This window comes from Acipenser ruthenus, chromosome 42, assembly GCF_902713425.1.
Source record: "Acipenser ruthenus chromosome 42, fAciRut3.2 maternal haplotype, whole genome shotgun sequence".
Classification (NCBI taxonomy): Eukaryota; Metazoa; Chordata; class Actinopteri; order Acipenseriformes; family Acipenseridae; genus Acipenser; species Acipenser ruthenus.
In genome coordinates, this window is record NC_081230.1 from 2888507 (window position 1) to 2907373 (window position 18867).

Below are 18867 nucleotides of genomic sequence, written 5' to 3' on the forward strand. Positions count from 1 at the left end.
TGAGTGATTCTTTATAATAAAGTAACCTGGTATAAATATATTAAGGCAACTGTATAACGTAAAGTACATTTTCTTAAGAAGGGTATACGCAGCATTAGAGAGAGATCTCCAGAATTCACATATATTTTCCCTGAACTTAATTCTCAATGTGACTCATTGTAATAGTGGGTTACATGTACACGGTTTTATTTACTATTTTATATTAATAAATTCATTTATTTATCTAACACCTCAATTAGTGTGTGTAATTCATGATGAGTTACGTGTGATCTCATTTATCAGCTGATACAATATGAATTCATGATGCATACATTTCTAATTGTAATAATGTAATTCCGTGTCTGCAATTCATCATGCATTACATATGAACAGACGCTTATTTTAATGTGTTACCGTGTATTTAATACAGCGTTGACAATCGTAAAGATAACATGTCGTTCCCCTCCACTAACAAGGGGGGCAGCAGTAGTTTTAGTAGCTATTTCAATTACTATTGGAAGCTCACTCTGCATCGTCTCTTTGGTTCACAGCCGCAGCCAGCCTCCCGCAGGTAATTTTCAGAGCTGCGCCCGATCTGCACAGATTTCAGCTGCAGCCCTCGCAGAAGGCGTGTCTGTGCAGATCTGCGGAAATCTGCGCTATAACACTACCAATATGATTTTTAAAACACCTGCGTCATTACGAGTCCATTGCACCGAACTGAAAGCAGCGCACTACCTGGGGCTGATCCCGTGGCTGCACGGAGCACGGTACTAAACCAGCACGCAAGTTAATCGGTGCTGTCAAAAGCATGTTGTTTGGGGATGTTACAGAGCCGACACGGGGAGCTCTGCCATCCAGCTTCATGACCTCGTCGAGCCGCCCTCGCATCGGGATAGGGAGACCGACACCAATCATACGAGGCGGTTCCGACCAGACACGCCTTCTGCTAGGGACGCGTTCATTTCAGTACAGGAAACAGAAAGGTGTGCTGTGATTACCTGAGAGAGCTGAATGCAGCCGCTGGTGATTTTACAACACGCTGCCTGTCTGCTGCTGCTCAAAGTGTTTAGTTTGGGTTGAAAAGGTTTTTTTTGTTTTTTGTTTTAAATATAAATAATTTGTGAGTTTTGTGTTTGTTTATTACCTGCACGGAGTTCCGGGAAAATAAAATAATCCGTTTTCTCTTTTGAATTTCACACACAGAGTGGAGCGTGTCATTCGTATCTACAGACAAGTTGAGCTTTTCAATGAGATTATTTACTGAAAAAAAAAAAAACATTTAAACGCGTTTAATTCTGAAAGACGGAAGTTACTCCTTGGAAAGTCTGTTTGTGTCATTTCTTATCACACCAGAGAAGTGATGAATATGTTTGAATGAGAAGGCTTCGGTAAAAACACATATATCTTAGTAAATACAAACCGAAGGCGGTGTTTCTGAATGCAAAGAGGATTCCGCTAGAGCAGTCTCAAACTAAACCAGTGAAGATGGACGTCAGTGTCTCTGTGTCGTTGTTTCAAGACGAGCTCGCCTCCACCGTCGAGCTCGCAGTGAAAGCGGCTGCAGACAGCGTCGTGTGCGCGATTACTGAAGCTGTCTGCAGCAAATTCACTGAATTACAAGAGGACATGTCTGCAGTGAAGAGAGAGAATGAAACTCTGAAGCTGAGATTGGAAATATCAGAGAGCGAGCTGAAAGCCGTGCGAGGGTGTATAAACGCTGCACATGCAGACATTAAACAGCCTTTCATATTTCAAGGTAAGATGGGTTTTATTGGGTGGTATTGCTCGCTCAATCCAACACCTCAAATCACCTTCTACTGGAAAGATCTTGGGTCGAATCTCTCTTCAGACACGTTTTAAAGTGTTTGATTATTATAATAGCACAGCTCTGTCCTAATATTGGTTATATAAGGAGTCTAATTGAGGCATTGTGTTATTTTATAGATTATAAGAACGTAGTGCATCTAACCTAGTCTAATTCATACTTAAATAGGTATTCTAGAAACTAAGAAACTACTATATTGGTAAGTCTTAACCAGTCTGTAATTATAGAGACTTAAATAGTGTCCTTCTGGTAAAGTGATGTCTTGTTTAGAGTCCCACTGAGACAGTCACAGACCATACTGCAGATCTTTAGAATAATGATTTGGGACCTCATATCAACACACAGCAGCACATCGTGTTTTCGTGTTGTTGTTGTTATTGTTATTATTATTATTATTATTATTATTGTTATTGTTATTGTTATTGTTATTATTGTTATTGTTATTATTATTATTTTAATTAGCAGACGCCTTTATCCAAGGCGACTTACAGAGACTAGGGTGTGTGAACTATGCATCAGCTGCAGAATCACTTACAACTACGTCTCACCCGAAAGACGGAGCACAAGGAGGTTAAGAGACTTGCTCAGGGTCACACAATGAGTCAGTGGCTGAGGTGGGATTTGAACCGGGGACCTCCTGCTTACAAGCCTGTTTCTTTAACACAGCCTCCTAGTGTTGACTGCACATCTGTTTTTAGATCAATGCTTTCATTGTCTTCAGCTCCAGTGCTGTGTTTGTCTTTGGTACAGTCGCGGATCATTATTTTGCGGTAGTCCTGTTTCCTTATAGTTCCACACAGACACATTTACAGCGATCTTTCCAGACCAAACTGGGTGAATACAGGGGGCGGCAGCAGCACCCTGCCTTCATGTATTATTAAGAATGGATAGTGGTGCAGTATATATTATACTATAACAGTGTGTATTAAGAATGGATAGTGGTGCAGTATATATTATACTATAACAGTGTGTATTATTAAGAATGGATAGTGGAGCAGTATATATTATACTATAACAGTGTGTATTATTAAGAATGGATAGTGGTGCAGTATATATTATACTATAACAGCGTGTATTATTAAGAATGGATAGTGGTGCAGTATATATTATACTATAACAGTGTGTATTATTAAGAATGGATAGTGGAGCAGTATATATTATACTATAACAGTGTGTATTATTAAGAATGGATAGTGGTGCAGTATATATTATATTATAACAGTGTGTATTATTAAGAATGGATAGCGGTGCAGTATATATTATACTATAACAGTGTGTATTATTAAGAATGGATAGTGGTGCAGTATATATTATACTATAACAGTGTGTATTAGGAATGGATAGTGGTGCAGTATATATTATACTATAACAGTGTGTATTAGGAATGGATAGTGGTGCAGTATATATTATACTATAACAGTGTGTATTAAGAATGGATAGTGGTGCAGTATATATTATACTATAACAGTGTGTATTATTAAGAATGGATAGTGGTACAGTATATATTATACTATAACAGTGTGTATTATTAAGAATGGATAGTTGAGCAGTATATATTATACTATAACAGTGTGTATTATTAAGAATGGATAGTGGTGCAGTATATATTATACTATAACAGTGTGTATTAAGAATGGATAGTGGTGCAGTATATATTATACTATAACAGTGTGTATTAAGAATGGATAGTGGTGCAGTATATATTATACTATAACAGTGTGTATTATTAAGAATGGATAGTGGTGCAGTATATATTATAATATAACAGTGTGTATTATTAAGAATGGATAGTGGTGCAGTATATATTATACTATAACAGTGTGTATTATTAAGAATGGATAGCGGTGCAGTATATATTATACTATAACAGTGTGTATTATTAAGAATGGATAGTGGTGCAGTATATATTATACTATAACAGTGTGTATTATTAAGAATGGATAGTGGTGCAGTATATATTATACTATAACAGTGTGTATTATTAAGAATGGATAGTGGTACAGTATATATTATACTATAACAGTGTGTATTAGGAATGGATAGTGGTACAGTATATATTATACTATAACAGTGTGTATTATTAAGAATGGATAGTGGTGCAGTATATATTATACTATAACAGTGTGTATTAAGAATGGATAGTGGTACAGTATATATTATACTATAACAGTGTGTGTTATTAAGAATGGATAGTGGTGCAGTATATATTATACTATAACAGTGTGTATTATTAAGAATGGATAGCGGTACAGTATATATTATACTATAACAGTGTGTATTATTAAGAATGGATAGTGGTGCAGTATATATTATACTATAACAGTGTGTATTATTAAGAATGGATAGTGGTGCAGTATATATTATACTATAACAGTGTGTATTATTAAGAATGGATAGTGGTGCAGTATATATTATACTATAACAGTGTGTATTATTAAGAATGGATAGCGGTACAGTATATATTATACTATAACAGTGTGTATTATTAAGAATGGATAGTGGTGCAGTATATATTATACTATAACAGTGTGTATTATTAAGAATGGATAGTGGTGCAGTATATATTATACTATAACAGTGTGTATTATTAAGAATGGATAGTGGTGCAGTATATGTTATACTATAACAGTGTGTATTATTAAGAATGGATAGCGGTGCAGTATATATTATACTATAACAGTGTGTATTAAGAATGGATAGTGGTGCAGTATATATTATACTATAACAGTGTGTATTATTAAGAATGGATAGTGGTGCAGTATATATTATACTATAACAGTGTGTATTATTAAGAATGGATAGTGGTACAGTATATATTATACTATAACAGTGTGTATTATTAAGAATGGATAGCGGTGCAGTATATATTATACTATAACAGTGTGTATTATTAAGAATGGATAGTTGAGCAGTATATATTATACTATAACAGTGTGTATTAAGAATGGATAGTGGTGCAGTATATATTATACTATAACAGTGTGTATTATTAAGAATGGATAGCGGTGCAGTATATATTATACTATAACAGTGTGTATTATTAAGAATGGATAGTGGTGCAGTATGTATTATACTATAACAGTGTGTATTATTAAGAATGGATAGTGGTGCAGTATATATTATACTATAACAGTGTGTATTATTAAGAATGGATAGTGGTGCAGTATATATTATACTATAACAGTGTGTATTATTAAGAATGGATAGTGGTACAGTATATATTATACTATAACAGTGTGTATTATTAAGAATGGATAGTGGTGCAGTATATATTATACTATAACAGTGTGTATTATTAAGAATGGATAGTGGTGCAGTATATATTATACTATAACAGTGTGTATTAAGAATGGATAGTGGTGCAGTATATATTATACTATAACAGCGTGTATTAAGAATGGATAGTGGTGCAGTATATATTATAATATAACAGTGTGTATTATTAAGAATGGATAGTGGTGCAGTATATATTATACTATAACAGTGTGTATTATTAAGAATGGATAGTGGTGCAGTATATATTATACTATAACAGCGTGTATTATTAAGAATGGATAGTGGTGCAGTATATATTATACTATAACAGTGTGTATTATTAAGAATGGATAGTGGAGCAGTATATATTATACTATAACAGTGTGTATTATTAAGAATGGATAGTGGTGCAGTATATATTATACTATAACAGTGTGTATTAAGAATGGATAGTGGTGCAGTATATATTATACTATAACAGCGTGTATTATTAAGAATGGATAGTGGTGCAGTATATATTATACTATGACAGTGTGTATTATTAAGAATGGATAGTGGTGCAGTATATATTATACTATAACAGTGTGTATTATTAAGAATGGATAGTGGTGCAGTATATATTATACTATAACAGTGTGTATTAGGAATGGATAGTGGTGCAGTATATATTATACTATAACAGTGTGTATTAAGAATGGATAGTGGTGCAGTATATATTATACTATAACAGTGTGTATTAGGAATGGATAGTGGTACAGTATATATTATACTATAACAGTGTGTATTATTAAGAATGGATAGTGGTGCAGTATATATTATACTATAACAGTGTGTATTATTAAGAATGGATAGTGGTGCAGTATATATTATACTATAACAGCGTGTATTATTAAGAATGGATAGTGGTGCAGTATATATTATACTATAACAGTGTGTATTATTAAGAATGGATAGTGGAGCAGTATATATTATACTATAACAGTGTGTATTATTAAGAATGGATAGTGGTGCAGTATATATTATACTATAACAGTGTGTATTAAGAATGGATAGTGGTGCAGTATATATTATACTATAACAGCGTGTATTATTAAGAATGGATAGTGGTGCAGTATATATTATACTATAACAGTGTGTATTAAGAATGGATAGTGGTGCAGTATATATTATACTATAACAGTGTGTATTATTAAGAATGGATAGTGGTGCAGTATATATTATACTATAACAGTGTGTATTAAGAATGGATAGTGGTGCAGTATATATTATACTATAACAGTGTGTATTATTAAGAATGGATAGTGGTGCAGTATATATTATACTATAACAGTGTGTATTATTAAGAATGGATAGTGGTGCAGTATATATTATACTATAACAGTGTGTATTATTAAGAATGGATAGTGGTGCAGTATATATTATACTATAACAGTGTGTATTATTAAGAATGGATAGTGGTGCAGTATATATTATACTATAACAGTGTGTATTATTAAGAATGGATAGTGGTGCAGTATATATTCTACTATAACAGTGTTTGTTATTGTATTGTAAAGATCTATCATTTATTCAAAACAGCGTAATGCTGCAGTTTGTTTGTTAGAAAAATTCTAACCATAAAATAAATAAAGTACTTTGTTCAGCTGATGGTAAGCAGAATTAGGAAATGGTCGCTCATATTGTTTTACTAATTATTATTATACTTATTATTATTATTTGTATTTATTTATTAGCAGATGCCCTTATCCAGGGTACCTTACAATTGTTACAAGATATCACATTATTTTTACATACAATTACCCATTTATACAGTTGGGTTTTTACTGGAGCAATCTAGGTAAAGTACCTTGCTCAAGAGTACAGCAGCAGTGTCCCCCACCTGGGATTGAACCCAGAGCCCTAACCACTCCTCTAAACCTTTGTCACAGTACAGTATGAGTTAACAAAAAGACATTCCTGAGACACTTTGCTAAGACTGCAAGTCTCCCTGCTTGGTTTCTAAGCATGTTTGCAGTAGAGAAATGGATGTTTGCATTAGAACAATACAAAGGCAGAACAGCGGTCATGATGGTGATTGACAGGGAGGTAGAAGTGGATGCAATGCTCCAGTGTGAGGTGATTGACAGGGAGGTAGAAGTGGATGCAATGCTCCAGTGTGAGGTGATTGACAGGGAGGTAGAAGTGGATGCAATGCTCCAGTGTGAGGTGATTGACAGGGAGGTAGAAGTGGATGCAATGCTCCAGTGTGAGGTGATTGACAGGGAGGTAGAAGTGGATGCAATGCTCCAGTGTGAGGTGATTGACAGGGAGGTAGAAGTGGATGCAATGCTCCAGTGTGAGGTGATTGACAGGGAGGTAGAAGTGGATGCAATGCTCCAGTGTGAGGTGATTGACAGGGAGGTAGAAGTGGATGCAATGCTCCAGTGTGAGGCTACAGGAGGTGAGAAAGACCAGCCGCACTGAGGCTTGTTTTGTACATGATGTAGAATATAAAGATGTTCATATGAAAATGCCTTTTCCTTCACTTTGTTCATAGGAACACAAACACAGCGTTAACCGCTAATTGCAATGTAGAATAACAGGAATGGTATCAATGCCATCATGTACCTAAACCACCAAACTATTATACCAGCTCAACCCTATACGAAATAAGTGAGGAACAGTAACTTCAAATGCATGCTGCGCCTTACTGAACACAGTAGTTTGCAGGGGTTATATTGATACAATCCCTGATCAAAGCAGCTAACAAAGAATGTTGATGGGAGTTGAAATAAATATTTGATCAGTGCAAAAAGTATGAGCCATGGCATTGTGGGTAGGGTACTAGGGTTAGATGTTCTTTATTCTTTCATATTTCAGTTTTAATTAAAGGCATTGATCACTCCTCTACCACAAGTACTTTGGAAGGAATGTTGGATCCAACCGGATTCCCAGCTCACGACCCTGTAGTATCTGGAAAAGTACAAGATCCCATAGGCTATCATTCATGATTTGTATCTATTGGGCAGGCCCAGTGAGCTCAAGCAGGCACTATAGGGCTGCCTTTGTCCCCCTGGGAGTTCTCTGCCACGCTGCTGGAAGCTCTCTGCCACGCTGCTGGGAGCTGGCTGCCACGCTGCTGGGATCTCTCTGCCACGCTGCTGGGAGCTGGCTGCCACGCTGCTGGGAGCTGGCTGCCACGCTGCTGGGAGCTGGCTGCCACGCTGCTGAGAGCTCTCTGCCACGCTGCTGGGAGCTCTCTGCCACGCTGCTGGGAGCTCTCTGCCACGCTGCTGGGAGCTCTCTGCCACGCTGCTGGGAGCTCTCTGCCACGCTGCTGGGAGCTGGCTACCACGCTGCTGGGAGCTGGCTGCCAAACTCCTGGGTGTGAAGAGGTTAATGGCTTGGTTGTGGATTAGAGGACACCCTCTGTTGGCCTCAGCGTTGTGGGGTTTCCTGCTGGGAGGGAAAATTGTGTATTAATTGGGAGTTAAAAACGGTAAAGTAACTGGGCGCACTGTATTAATGAAAGAAATAAATAAGAGAAATAGCTCCTCTTAGACCCGGTGACATCTCTCAGTAGCATTCTGACAAGGGGCTGGCTTTGAAGAGGAACCTAGCTAGTAAGTAAGAGTTGTAATTTTATACAATTTTGTTTCCCACAGATCCCATAGAGAGCCACGCTATCCCTGAATCTGAAGCACAGGAGGGGCCAAAGATAGAAGCAGTTTACACACAAGAGGAGTCCTTTGAGCAGGAGTGGTGTGCAAGTCTAATGCAGGTTACAGGGCTGCCATGTGTTAAAGATGAAGACATCCCTGAACAGGAATGTGTTCCTTTTAAAGAGGAGTTCATAGAGCAGGAATGTGTCCCCATCGCAGAGGAACATCGTACTGAAAATAATGTCTGTACACTTGAGGAGAACACGAAGCTGGGATCCAACCTGTGTGATGATTCTCCATCTGAATGTGATCTGGGATTTGGAGGTAATCCTACAAAACAAGCAGCATTGAGCTGCCTATTGATCCTGCAGAACCTGGTACTGAACACCAGCAGTGTGCTTGAGATTCATATTTTAACAAGGGGAGCTGCCCAACCACTATGTCAACAAGGACATCACTGTGCTTGCTCCTGAGGCACCTGCTAGCTGTGCAGCCACTGCCACGCCTATTTAGAATGCTGTGAGATCAGCAGCATCGCCACAATGAGAGTGAACCCATATTGTATGACCCATCAGTCTTATTTATTTCTTACACTTTATTCAAATACAATAACATGTTTAAAAGCTCATCTCACTACAACTATCCCAGGGACTGTAATGTTTGCTGGCAGAGGCACATTTCACTCTTGTGTGTCTCACAGTAAGCATTGCTGTGTTATTATTGTCACAGTACAGTAAGTACGTGTGTGGAGGGGTTCTGTACAGCAGACCAGCGAATCAGTTTCAGCTGTGAGGGGGATTCTGGGAATTGTAGTTTTAGCAGATCTCTGCTCTACAGATATTTTACACAAAAATCATAAAAAGAGAAATTTGTTGTGGAAAAGCAAACCGAGGTATGACACAGGCCAGGTTTTTGGGATGGAACCGCATAACAGTCTTGCGTTTTGATTGGTCCATGTCTGTCACATGAATATGTCGTCACACGAGTGGAAAACCTTGCAGGCATTTTTAACATTGTAATCAGAGAGAGTGATCTGCTTTCCACAACCTTACCATTAAAATATAATGTGGTATTACGCTCTACTAGTATAACAAACTATGGGCGATTACTTTATATGAATTATCATGTTATGCACGAATGTAAGAATTGGCTTTCTGTGGTGGTGTAGCATATATCTATAATCGTTTTTGCGATATATTTTAATATAAAATGTATACACTATTGCAGTTTTGTTAGAGGATACATTAGTTTATCTCTAATGTAATCACAGTTTTACATATAGACTGCCCCTGTTTTCATTTAAGTCCCAAATTCTCAGCCGATTTGGTTTGCAGATAACGTCTCAAATTCTGGGCAGCTATAATTTTCAGATAACGTCCCAAATTCTGGGCCGCTCTTATAACATCCCAATTTCTGGGCTGCTGTGGCTTTTAGATAACTTTTAGATAGCTGACAGCCGAGTTTCTAAGTCATGCATGCACAGTTTACCATAAACTGGACCGTTAATTCATTTAAGAGTAACCCTTAGTACATGAATCAAAGTTAATGTATGTTTTACTCTCCCAGAAAACATTTAGGAACATGGTATACCAAAAAAAAAGGACATCTCATTTGCTTATGTAATGTCCATCAATATATATTGAGGCGTAGGGGTTTATCAGAACTTCTGGGTTTAAGAGACCAGTGCCCTTCAACAACTTCAAATAAATCCTATTGTATCGTATTAGTTAACATTTCCCTTATCTATTCCTGATAGTTTATACTGTAGGTCAGGAGTTTTCAACCTTTTTTTGAAACTGTACCCCTTCTATCTGGAGGTTTCACCTCGAGTACCCCTTTACAATTTTCGCTCAACTGAACGGTACCTCAGTTACAATAAAATGGAGAATAATCTGATAACCCCCCCCCCCTGTTTATTTAATAAATTTGGGTGACAAACTGCTGGTTTAGGACAGAACAACAAACAGTAGGCTTAATTCTTAAAACTTTTAACTACAAGTATTTGGATGCACAGAATTTAAAAAAGACAAGTACTGGGTTAGGAGCACACCTATTTTTTTGTAACTTTGACGGCCTTTTTAAAATTTTGACAGCCTTTTGTAAAAGTGAAGGCCTTTTGATACCCAGCATACCCTGCAATACCCAGCAATCTGATAGCACAGCAATTCAAATGAAGTTTGTAATTGGTTGTGTTCCTCAAATACACAATAAAAAGTGATATTTATAGGGTATACAGTTATACAGCGATACAGTGGTTTCGGACATCTAAGAACAGGTACTGCGAGCATCTGGATTCAAACCCAGAGGTACTCTGTAGCTTCCTAAGACATTCACAGCTTGTTTGACACCCTCTTGTAGTTGCCCGTTTCTGCATATAAAGCAAAATGCTGTTTGTCAATCTCTCTTTTTTCTTATAAATCAGTGTTTGCAGGAATAATTTAAAAAACACTTGAATCAGTTAGGGACTACCAGTCTGACACTACAGGCCTTTAAATTGCAGTTCCAAGTTGCAAGTTGCTAAGTGGTTGCGTTCCTCAAATTTGCACTGCAAAGTGATATTTTAAAGAATAGGGTATATAGTCCTTTTTTTCGCCTCTGCTCGCTTTTGGTGCAAAACTATGCCCCGATACACTCAAGCTGATACTGTGATCACAAAACACTTGGAATGGACTTAAATTGGTGCTTCTGTTGCATAAATACACTACAAAATGTGCACATTTCAGGTCTTATATATAATGGACATTTTTTGTATTCATTTTGCTATAGGAAATCGCGGTCGGGGGGGGGGGGGGGGGGTCCTCCTGTCGTACCCCATGAGCCCACAAATCCTGGGCCAACAAACTCGCTAGTACTCTCTTTAGATGCACAACAGTCTTAGCTAAAGAAAATGGGCTCCTTCGAGTTCATGAAAAGACTGGGAAGGGTAGGGTAAAAGAAAAATTGCTACAATCATTTATTTTCACTTTCGACTCCCCATCTCCTTTCCCTCACTTTATGATTTTATTTTGTGATTATTTAATTATTGTCAAAATAAACGGCCTTCATCTACTCACAGTTGCAGTCTCATTTCTGTCCAAAAAGAACCTGAAACACTACAATATATTGATGGACGTTACATAAGAAAATGAGATGTCCTTTTTTCGGAATACCATGTTCTTTCCCAAAAATGTGTTTTAATATTAGTCTTTAATAAAGGAAAACGACTGCTTTAATTAATTTTCACGTATCTATTTCAGTGCAATGTAGTTTCTTCATGTAATAAGAAATACGTTTTTTTAACATTTACATTTTATTTCTGTTTTTTCATAAAAAAAAAAAAGATTTCTGGGGAGAGTAAAAAATACATTCACTTTGATTCATGTACTAAGGATTACGCTCAAATGAATTCACGATCCTGTTTATGGTCAATTGTGCATGGATGACTTCGAAACTGTGAAAACTGGGCTGAATTCGAAAATGCAAAGCGGCCCAGAATTTGGGACGTAAATAAAAACAGGGGCAGTCTATATGTAAATCTGTGATTACATTAGAGATAAACTAATGTATCCTCTAACAAAACTGCAATAGTGTATACATTTTATATTAAAATATATCGCAAAACCGATTATAGATATATGCTACTTGAAAGAAAAAAGTACACCACCACAGAAAGCCAATTCTTACATTCGTGCATAACATGATAATTCATATAAAGTAATAACCCATAGTTTGTTATACTAGTAGAGCGTAATACCACATTATATTTTAATGGTAAGGTTGTAGAAAGCGGATCTCTCTCTCTCTCTGATCACAATGTTAAAAATGCCTGCAAGCTTTTCCACTCGTGTGACGACATATTCATGTGACAGACATGGACCAATCAAAATCCGAGACTGTTATGCAGTTCCATCCCAAAAACCGGGCCTGTGTCATACCTGAACAAACCCCCTGCAGCCCTACATTAGTTCTACACATCGTATGTCTTAAATACAGGTAGAAAATAAAGGCAAGGGGCAATGCGTGCGATTGCAAATGGAATTTCTGCTTTTAGAAGCAAATATTAATTATCAAAAAACAAATTAAAATATGGCATAAATAGCAGTACTATCAACATGCAGGTATTAAATAACTTGGTTGTGTATACTCAGGATTTTTCATGACGCGCTGTTGGCTCGATTTAAAATGTTCCAATTTAAACGGTAAAAGCAGGTTGATTTTCATTTTCCACGTGACTGATGCTGACATCATTCTTGCTGTGATTGACATTTGCGGGACACTAGCTGGTAAACGAATCCGCCTCATCTCAAGAAACCAATCACTGAACTGCTCATTCGCTTGTCTTCAACACACAGACAGAACACAGGTATGAAGCGTTGGTGTTTTTCCAGGAGCATCTCATCAAAATAGTCAGGAATGTTATGACATAGCCATGGATTTTTCCCGACTCCCAGCTTTTATATACATTCCTGAATATGGTGATAGTAAAAGGAGGCTGAGCTGAACTGCTCCGTAGACTCTGCTACCTCCACCCTCTTCTCCTCCCTCACCTCCTCCCTCGACTCCCTCTGTCCCCTCACCTCCCGACCTGCTCGCCCCTCCCCTCCCCATCCCTGGCTCTCCTCTGCGCTCCGCTCGGCAAGAATCACACTGCGATCTGCTGAAAAGAAATGGAAGAGAACCAAACTCCCTGCTGCCCTAGACCTTTACCGCACTCTCCTCTCCTCCTTCTCCTCTACTCTCTCCTCTGCTAAATGTGCTTATTTCCAATCTGTAATCGAAGCCTCCACTAACAACCCACGTAAACTATTCTCTACCTTCTCCTCCCTCCTAAACCCTCCCCCCCTCCTCCTCCCTCCTCTATCTCCCCTGATGACTTTGCCTCCTTCTTCTCTTCTAAAATCTCAGATATCCGCAAACTCTTTAACACCTCTCCCTCCTCCGCACCCCCTCCTGCTCCAACCCCTACACCCACTACATCCCCTACTAACTCGCCCTCCTTCTCCACCTTCTTGCCCCTCTCAGACTCTGACCTCTCCTCCCTGCTCCAGGGTCACAAACCCACCACGTGTGCCTTGGACCCCCTCCCCACTCACCTCTTTCAAGCTGCTGCTCCTGCTCTACTCCCCTTCATCTCCTCACTCCTCAACACCTCTCTACTTTCTGGCATCTTTCCCTCTGCCTTCAAAAAAGCCTCTATCACTCCCCTCCTCAAAAAACCTACCCTCGACCCCACCTCCCTCCAGAGCTACCGTCCTGTCTCCCTCCTACCCTTCCTCTCCAAAACCCTCGAGCGGACTGTACACCGCCAGCTCTCTGCTTTCCTGTCCAACCACTCTCTGCTTGACCCTCTCCAATCTGGCTTCCGCTCTGCTCACTGTAGTGGAAATTTCTATATCTCATTTTAGACCCGAAAAGAATGTGCCAAGAGACAATTTGAGTCAAACAGAAGGTTACCTATTAATAGATAAGTTTGCAAACTGGAGCGTTCAACAGAGTGACGCAGACTCTGTTAGCAATAGCAGAATCGCACACCCAGCTAATTTTTCATGCAGCTTATATAGTTTTCAGGAACATCATACAAAAAGGGGAAATTAAACAGTGTAACCATATAAGGATTGGTTATCTAGCTTAAAAGAAGTGGAAACCATATAGGGCCATAGTCAGGTTATAGAACAAGAAATTATCTCCATTTGGGAGAATTATAAAACAGTCATAAGACAAGTTTATGCTAGACATGACAGCTGAAATTAGTTTAAACTGGTTGCTCCTTGTTACCCACAAAGTTGTTTACTTTTAGATCCTCATTGGTTCAGCCGAATGGGAGATTAATAGTAAGTCTCTGATTGGCTGTCGGTGGGGGATGGTTCCCCCCCCCCCCCCCCCCCCCCCCCCCGCGAGTTCCAAGGAACAGTCAGTTCAGTATACTGCAAATTATACTTTGTATACTTAATAAACATAAAGATATTATTTCTTATAGCTCGTGTTCTACTCGTCCTATTGACTCAGGACAGGTCTCTACTTAAACTTAACATTACAACCTATATTGTTATCTTAAAACCTATTTGTTTGCTATTGAGCAAACTAAGCAATTGCAATGTTATAAAAATTCCATTACATCACTCCACTGAAACCGCCCTCCTGTCTGTCACCAACTCACTTAAGTGTGCCCGAGCTGCCTCTCTCTCCTCTGTCCTAATTCTCCTCGACCTCTCTGCTGCCTTTGACACTGTTGATCACTCTATTCTACTATCATCTCTTGCTGACCTGGGGATCTCTGGCACTGCTCTGGTCTGGTTCTCCTCCTACCTCTCCAACCGCACTTACCAGGTAACCTGGCGTGGAGCAACCTCCACACCTCACCCACTCTTAACTGGAGTCCCCCAAGGGTCAGTCTTGGGTCCTCTCCTGTTCTCTCTCTACACCCGCTCCCTGGGCCCCCTCATCGCATCCTATGGTTTCTCATACCATTTCTATGCTGATGATGCTCAGATTTTCCTCTCCTTCCCCACCTCTGACTCCACCATCTCCTCCCATATCTCTACCTGTCTGTCTGCTATTTCCTCCTGGATGCACTCGCATCACCTCAAACTCAACCTCTCTAAATCTGACCTCCTTTTCTTTCCCTCCTCCTCCCCCTCCTCTGATCTCTCTATCTCTGTTCCTCTGGAATCTACCACACACTCTCCCTCCTCCTCAGCTAAGAACCTCGGAGTCACCCTGGACCCCTGCCTCTCTTATTCCCAGCACATCTCCACTCTGGCACGCACTTGCCGATTCTTCCTGAGCAACATCCGAAGAATCCGACCCTTCCTCACCAACTATGCTACCCAACTCCTGGTCCAGGCCCTGGTACTCTCCCGCCTAGACTACTGCAACTCCCTCCTGGCTGGCCACCCGTCCGATCCAGCTCATCCAGAACTCTGCTGCCCGCCTGGTGTTCTCTCTGCCTCGCTTCGCCCACGCTACTCCACTACTCCGCTCACTCCACTGGCTCCCGATCACCGCTCGCATCCATCAAGACTCTTGTACTAGCCTACAGATGCCTTGACCAGACTGCACCCAGCTACCTCCAGACCCTCATCTCTCCCTACACCCCCACTCGACCTCTCCGCTCCGCCTGCACTAGAAGACTTGCTCTACCTCCGCTACGCTCCCCTGCCTCCTGAGCCCGCTCCTTCTCCACCCTTGCACCGCAGTGGTGGAATGACCTTCCTACAGATGTCAGGACTGCCCAGTCCCTGACCACATTCCGGCGCCTCCTTAAGACTCACCTCTTCAAACAGCACCTGTAGAACTCCTCTGTTGTATCCTGGGACACTCGTCATTTAAATGTGCTTTATTTTGCTCTTATCTGCCCCCCTATTTTACTGCATTTAATCCTGTACTTCAGAATATTGTAATCTGCCAAGTGTTTAACCTGTAGTATTTTGTACTTAATCATATCCTGATGTAACTATCACTATTTAATCATATCCTGATGTAACTATCACTATTATCTGCTGTATTATTGAATTGTGGTTTATCACACTTGAACAAAAATTATTGTATTTCTTGCTCTTATTGTATTACTTGTATTGTAACACTTGAATGTCTTTGTATTGCTTGCGATTGTAAGTCGCCCTGGATAAGGGTGTCTGCTAAGAAATAAATAATAATAATAATAATAATAATAATAATAATAATAATAATAACTGGAATGATGTGAATTGGGTTTGACTGTATGCCCTCAATACACAGTCATAAGAGTTCACTCTAGTTGTCATATTTATGTCATGAAGCCCTGCAGAACAGTGCATGTGGAAGAATGCTGTACAATAACCTTTGTCTCTCTTTCTTTCTTTTTCTTTAGCTTCTAAAGTAGATGAAGGAGAACACGACTCCACTCCATCACCCCAGTGCAAAAACTCTTCTAGAGGCAAACCACAGAGCAAGAAACACAGAGAAATGACACCCCAAGAAGAGTATGTGAAGACATTGAGAACTCACTCAGTTAAAATCCCTTCTTTACAAGACAGACACCCACTTACTGTGGAGAGTACAGAGACGACACATTCTGCATGTTTTAACAATTCTGAAACCCAGGGCAACTTGAAGACCTTGCTTCATTCTGTTAAAGGTGGGAAGAGTTCCTGTCAATTAGACGCTCCTGAAACTCACAAGGGAAACCCCACAGGAGGAACTACCTTTTCCTGGGCTGATTGTGGGAAGAGTTTCAATCATATATCACTGCTTAAAAGACACCAGCGCATTCACACAGGAGAGAAACCTTCCCACATACAGTCCAGTGATAATAGTTTCAAACAGTTAGGAAATCTTCATTCACACCAGCGCATTATCACAGGAGAGAAACCTTATCACTGCACTGAGTGTGGGAAGAGATTCAGCCAGTTAGGATACCTTAAAAAACACAAAGCGATTCACACAGGAGAGAAACCTTATCACTGCACTGAGTGTGGGAAGAGATTCAGTCACATAGGAAACCTTAAAAAACACAAAGCCATTCACACAGGCGAGAAACCTCATCACTGTGATGTTTGTGGGAAGAGATTCAGCCAATCTGGAGACCTTAAAAGACACCATCAAATTCACACAGGAGAGAAACCTTATCACTGTGCTGTTTGTGGGAAGAGATTCAGCCTGTTTGGAAACCTTAAAGGACACCATAAAATTCACACAGGAGAGAAACCTCATCACTGCACTGAGTGTGGGAAGACATTCAGTCACATAGGAACCCTTAAAAAACACAAAGCCATTCACACAGGAGAGAAACCTCATCACTGTGATGTTTGTGGGAAGAGATTCAGCCAGTTAGGAGACCTTAAAAGACACCATAAAATTCACACAGGTGTGTAATCCTCTCCCTGCACTTAGTGTGGAGAAGTTAAGTCAGTTACAGGCTCTTACAGGACTCAAGAACATTCTCAGAATTGTAGACCCCTAAACAACAGGAAGATATTTGACTAAATACAGAAATGTTTACTGAATACAAAAGATTAAACCTGCTTGATAAACAGGGTCACCCCTAATCACAATCTGTTCAGATCAAAAGCTCAGAGACTCAAATATGAACGAGTACATCTTGTATTGATCATCTTGTTGAGCATTCGGATTGTGTTACCTCACATTAGTAATATATTAAATAGATTTGTTATTATGAATGCACGTTTCTCTTTCCTTTCTCATGCGTTGCTCAGCCTCTTGCAGCGGGTTCTGTGGAACCTTCCCCGATACCACGGTGAATCTGCGGCACCTCAAGACACAGCACAGTGTACTGCAGTTATCATGCGGACAGCTTGCAGGCACCAGAGAGCTTTTAGGAATGTAATGTGCTGCATAGCATTGTTTCTTAATGAGATGATTTCTGCTCAGGATGTGTTTAATACTGCCCTCTCTCTCTCTCTCTTTCTCTCTCTTGGGTACTCTATTAACAAACGCAAGTTCTGTGTTTTTAATATCACTTTGTTGACTGACAACGAGACTACTAAAGCAAATAAAATCTATATTAACAATGTTTTGCTGCCTGTATTAAATGCTGTTTTAAATGATGTTCAGTGTCTTCAATCAGGGAGCTCCCATCCACGGTCGGCTGTGGAATAGCCTGGACTCGAACTTGCGACGTCCAGACTATGGAGCGCATCCTGCACTCCATGTGGAGTGCCTTTACTGGATGCGCCACTCGGGAACAGAGTTATTATTTTTAATGATATAACAGAGGATCAACTTTACTTCCCTCCCCTCCCCTCCCCTATTTCGTGCCTGTGGTCATCCATTAATCTATATTCATTTCAAAAGAATCCTTAATGTTGATACAAAGAAAGCTGAGGAAACAGTGATCTAGTGGAGAACATAAACCAGACACCAGTCCGTGTCCTGTCAAATCACAGCTACAACAGGACACTCTACACACACTAGAATCAACCATCACAGACTTGCAGCTCTGCACACACTAGAATCAACTATCACAGACTAGCAGATCTTCACACACTAGAATCAACCATCACAGTCAGCTGTGCACACTCCTGTAACACTGCATGAGATCAAAGAACAGCCACATTAACTACAGCCAGGGAACTCCTGTGGGACAGACATGAGTAAGCATCCACGCAAGTGATGTGCGGTTTCAAACCCCCGTAAGAGTCTGTGCTCCAGTGAATAAAGACAAGGGCTTCTAGGGAAATAAGCATC

General features: G+C 39.6%; 1 protein-coding gene across 1 annotated transcript; it reads left to right on the forward strand.

The window, feature by feature from the left end:
• The first annotated feature begins 598 nt into the window (after positions 1–598).
• Positions 599–18178, forward strand: LOC117972022 (zinc finger protein 79-like). The gene is made up of 3 exons (XM_059011639.1): positions 599–1738; positions 8707–9027; positions 16532–18178. The coding sequence occupies exons 1-3, from the start codon at positions 1468–1470 to the stop codon at positions 17533–17535; spliced, it is 1596 nt and encodes a 531-aa protein (XP_058867622.1). The 5' UTR covers positions 599–1467; the 3' UTR covers positions 17536–18178.
• Positions 18179–18867: the final 689 nt, after the last annotated feature.

Coding starts and splice junctions, on each gene's coding strand:
- LOC117972022 (XM_059011639.1), top strand. CDS start 1,468: ATGGACGTCAGTGTCTCTGTGTCGTTGTTTCAAGACGAGCTCGCCTCC. Junction 1,739..8,706: donor ACAGCCTTTCATATTTCAAG/GTAAGATGGGTT, acceptor TGTTTCCCACAG/ATCCCATAGAGAGCCACGCT. Junction 9,028..16,531: donor ATGTGATCTGGGATTTGGAG/GTAATCCTACAA, acceptor CTTTTTCTTTAG/CTTCTAAAGTAGATGAAGGA.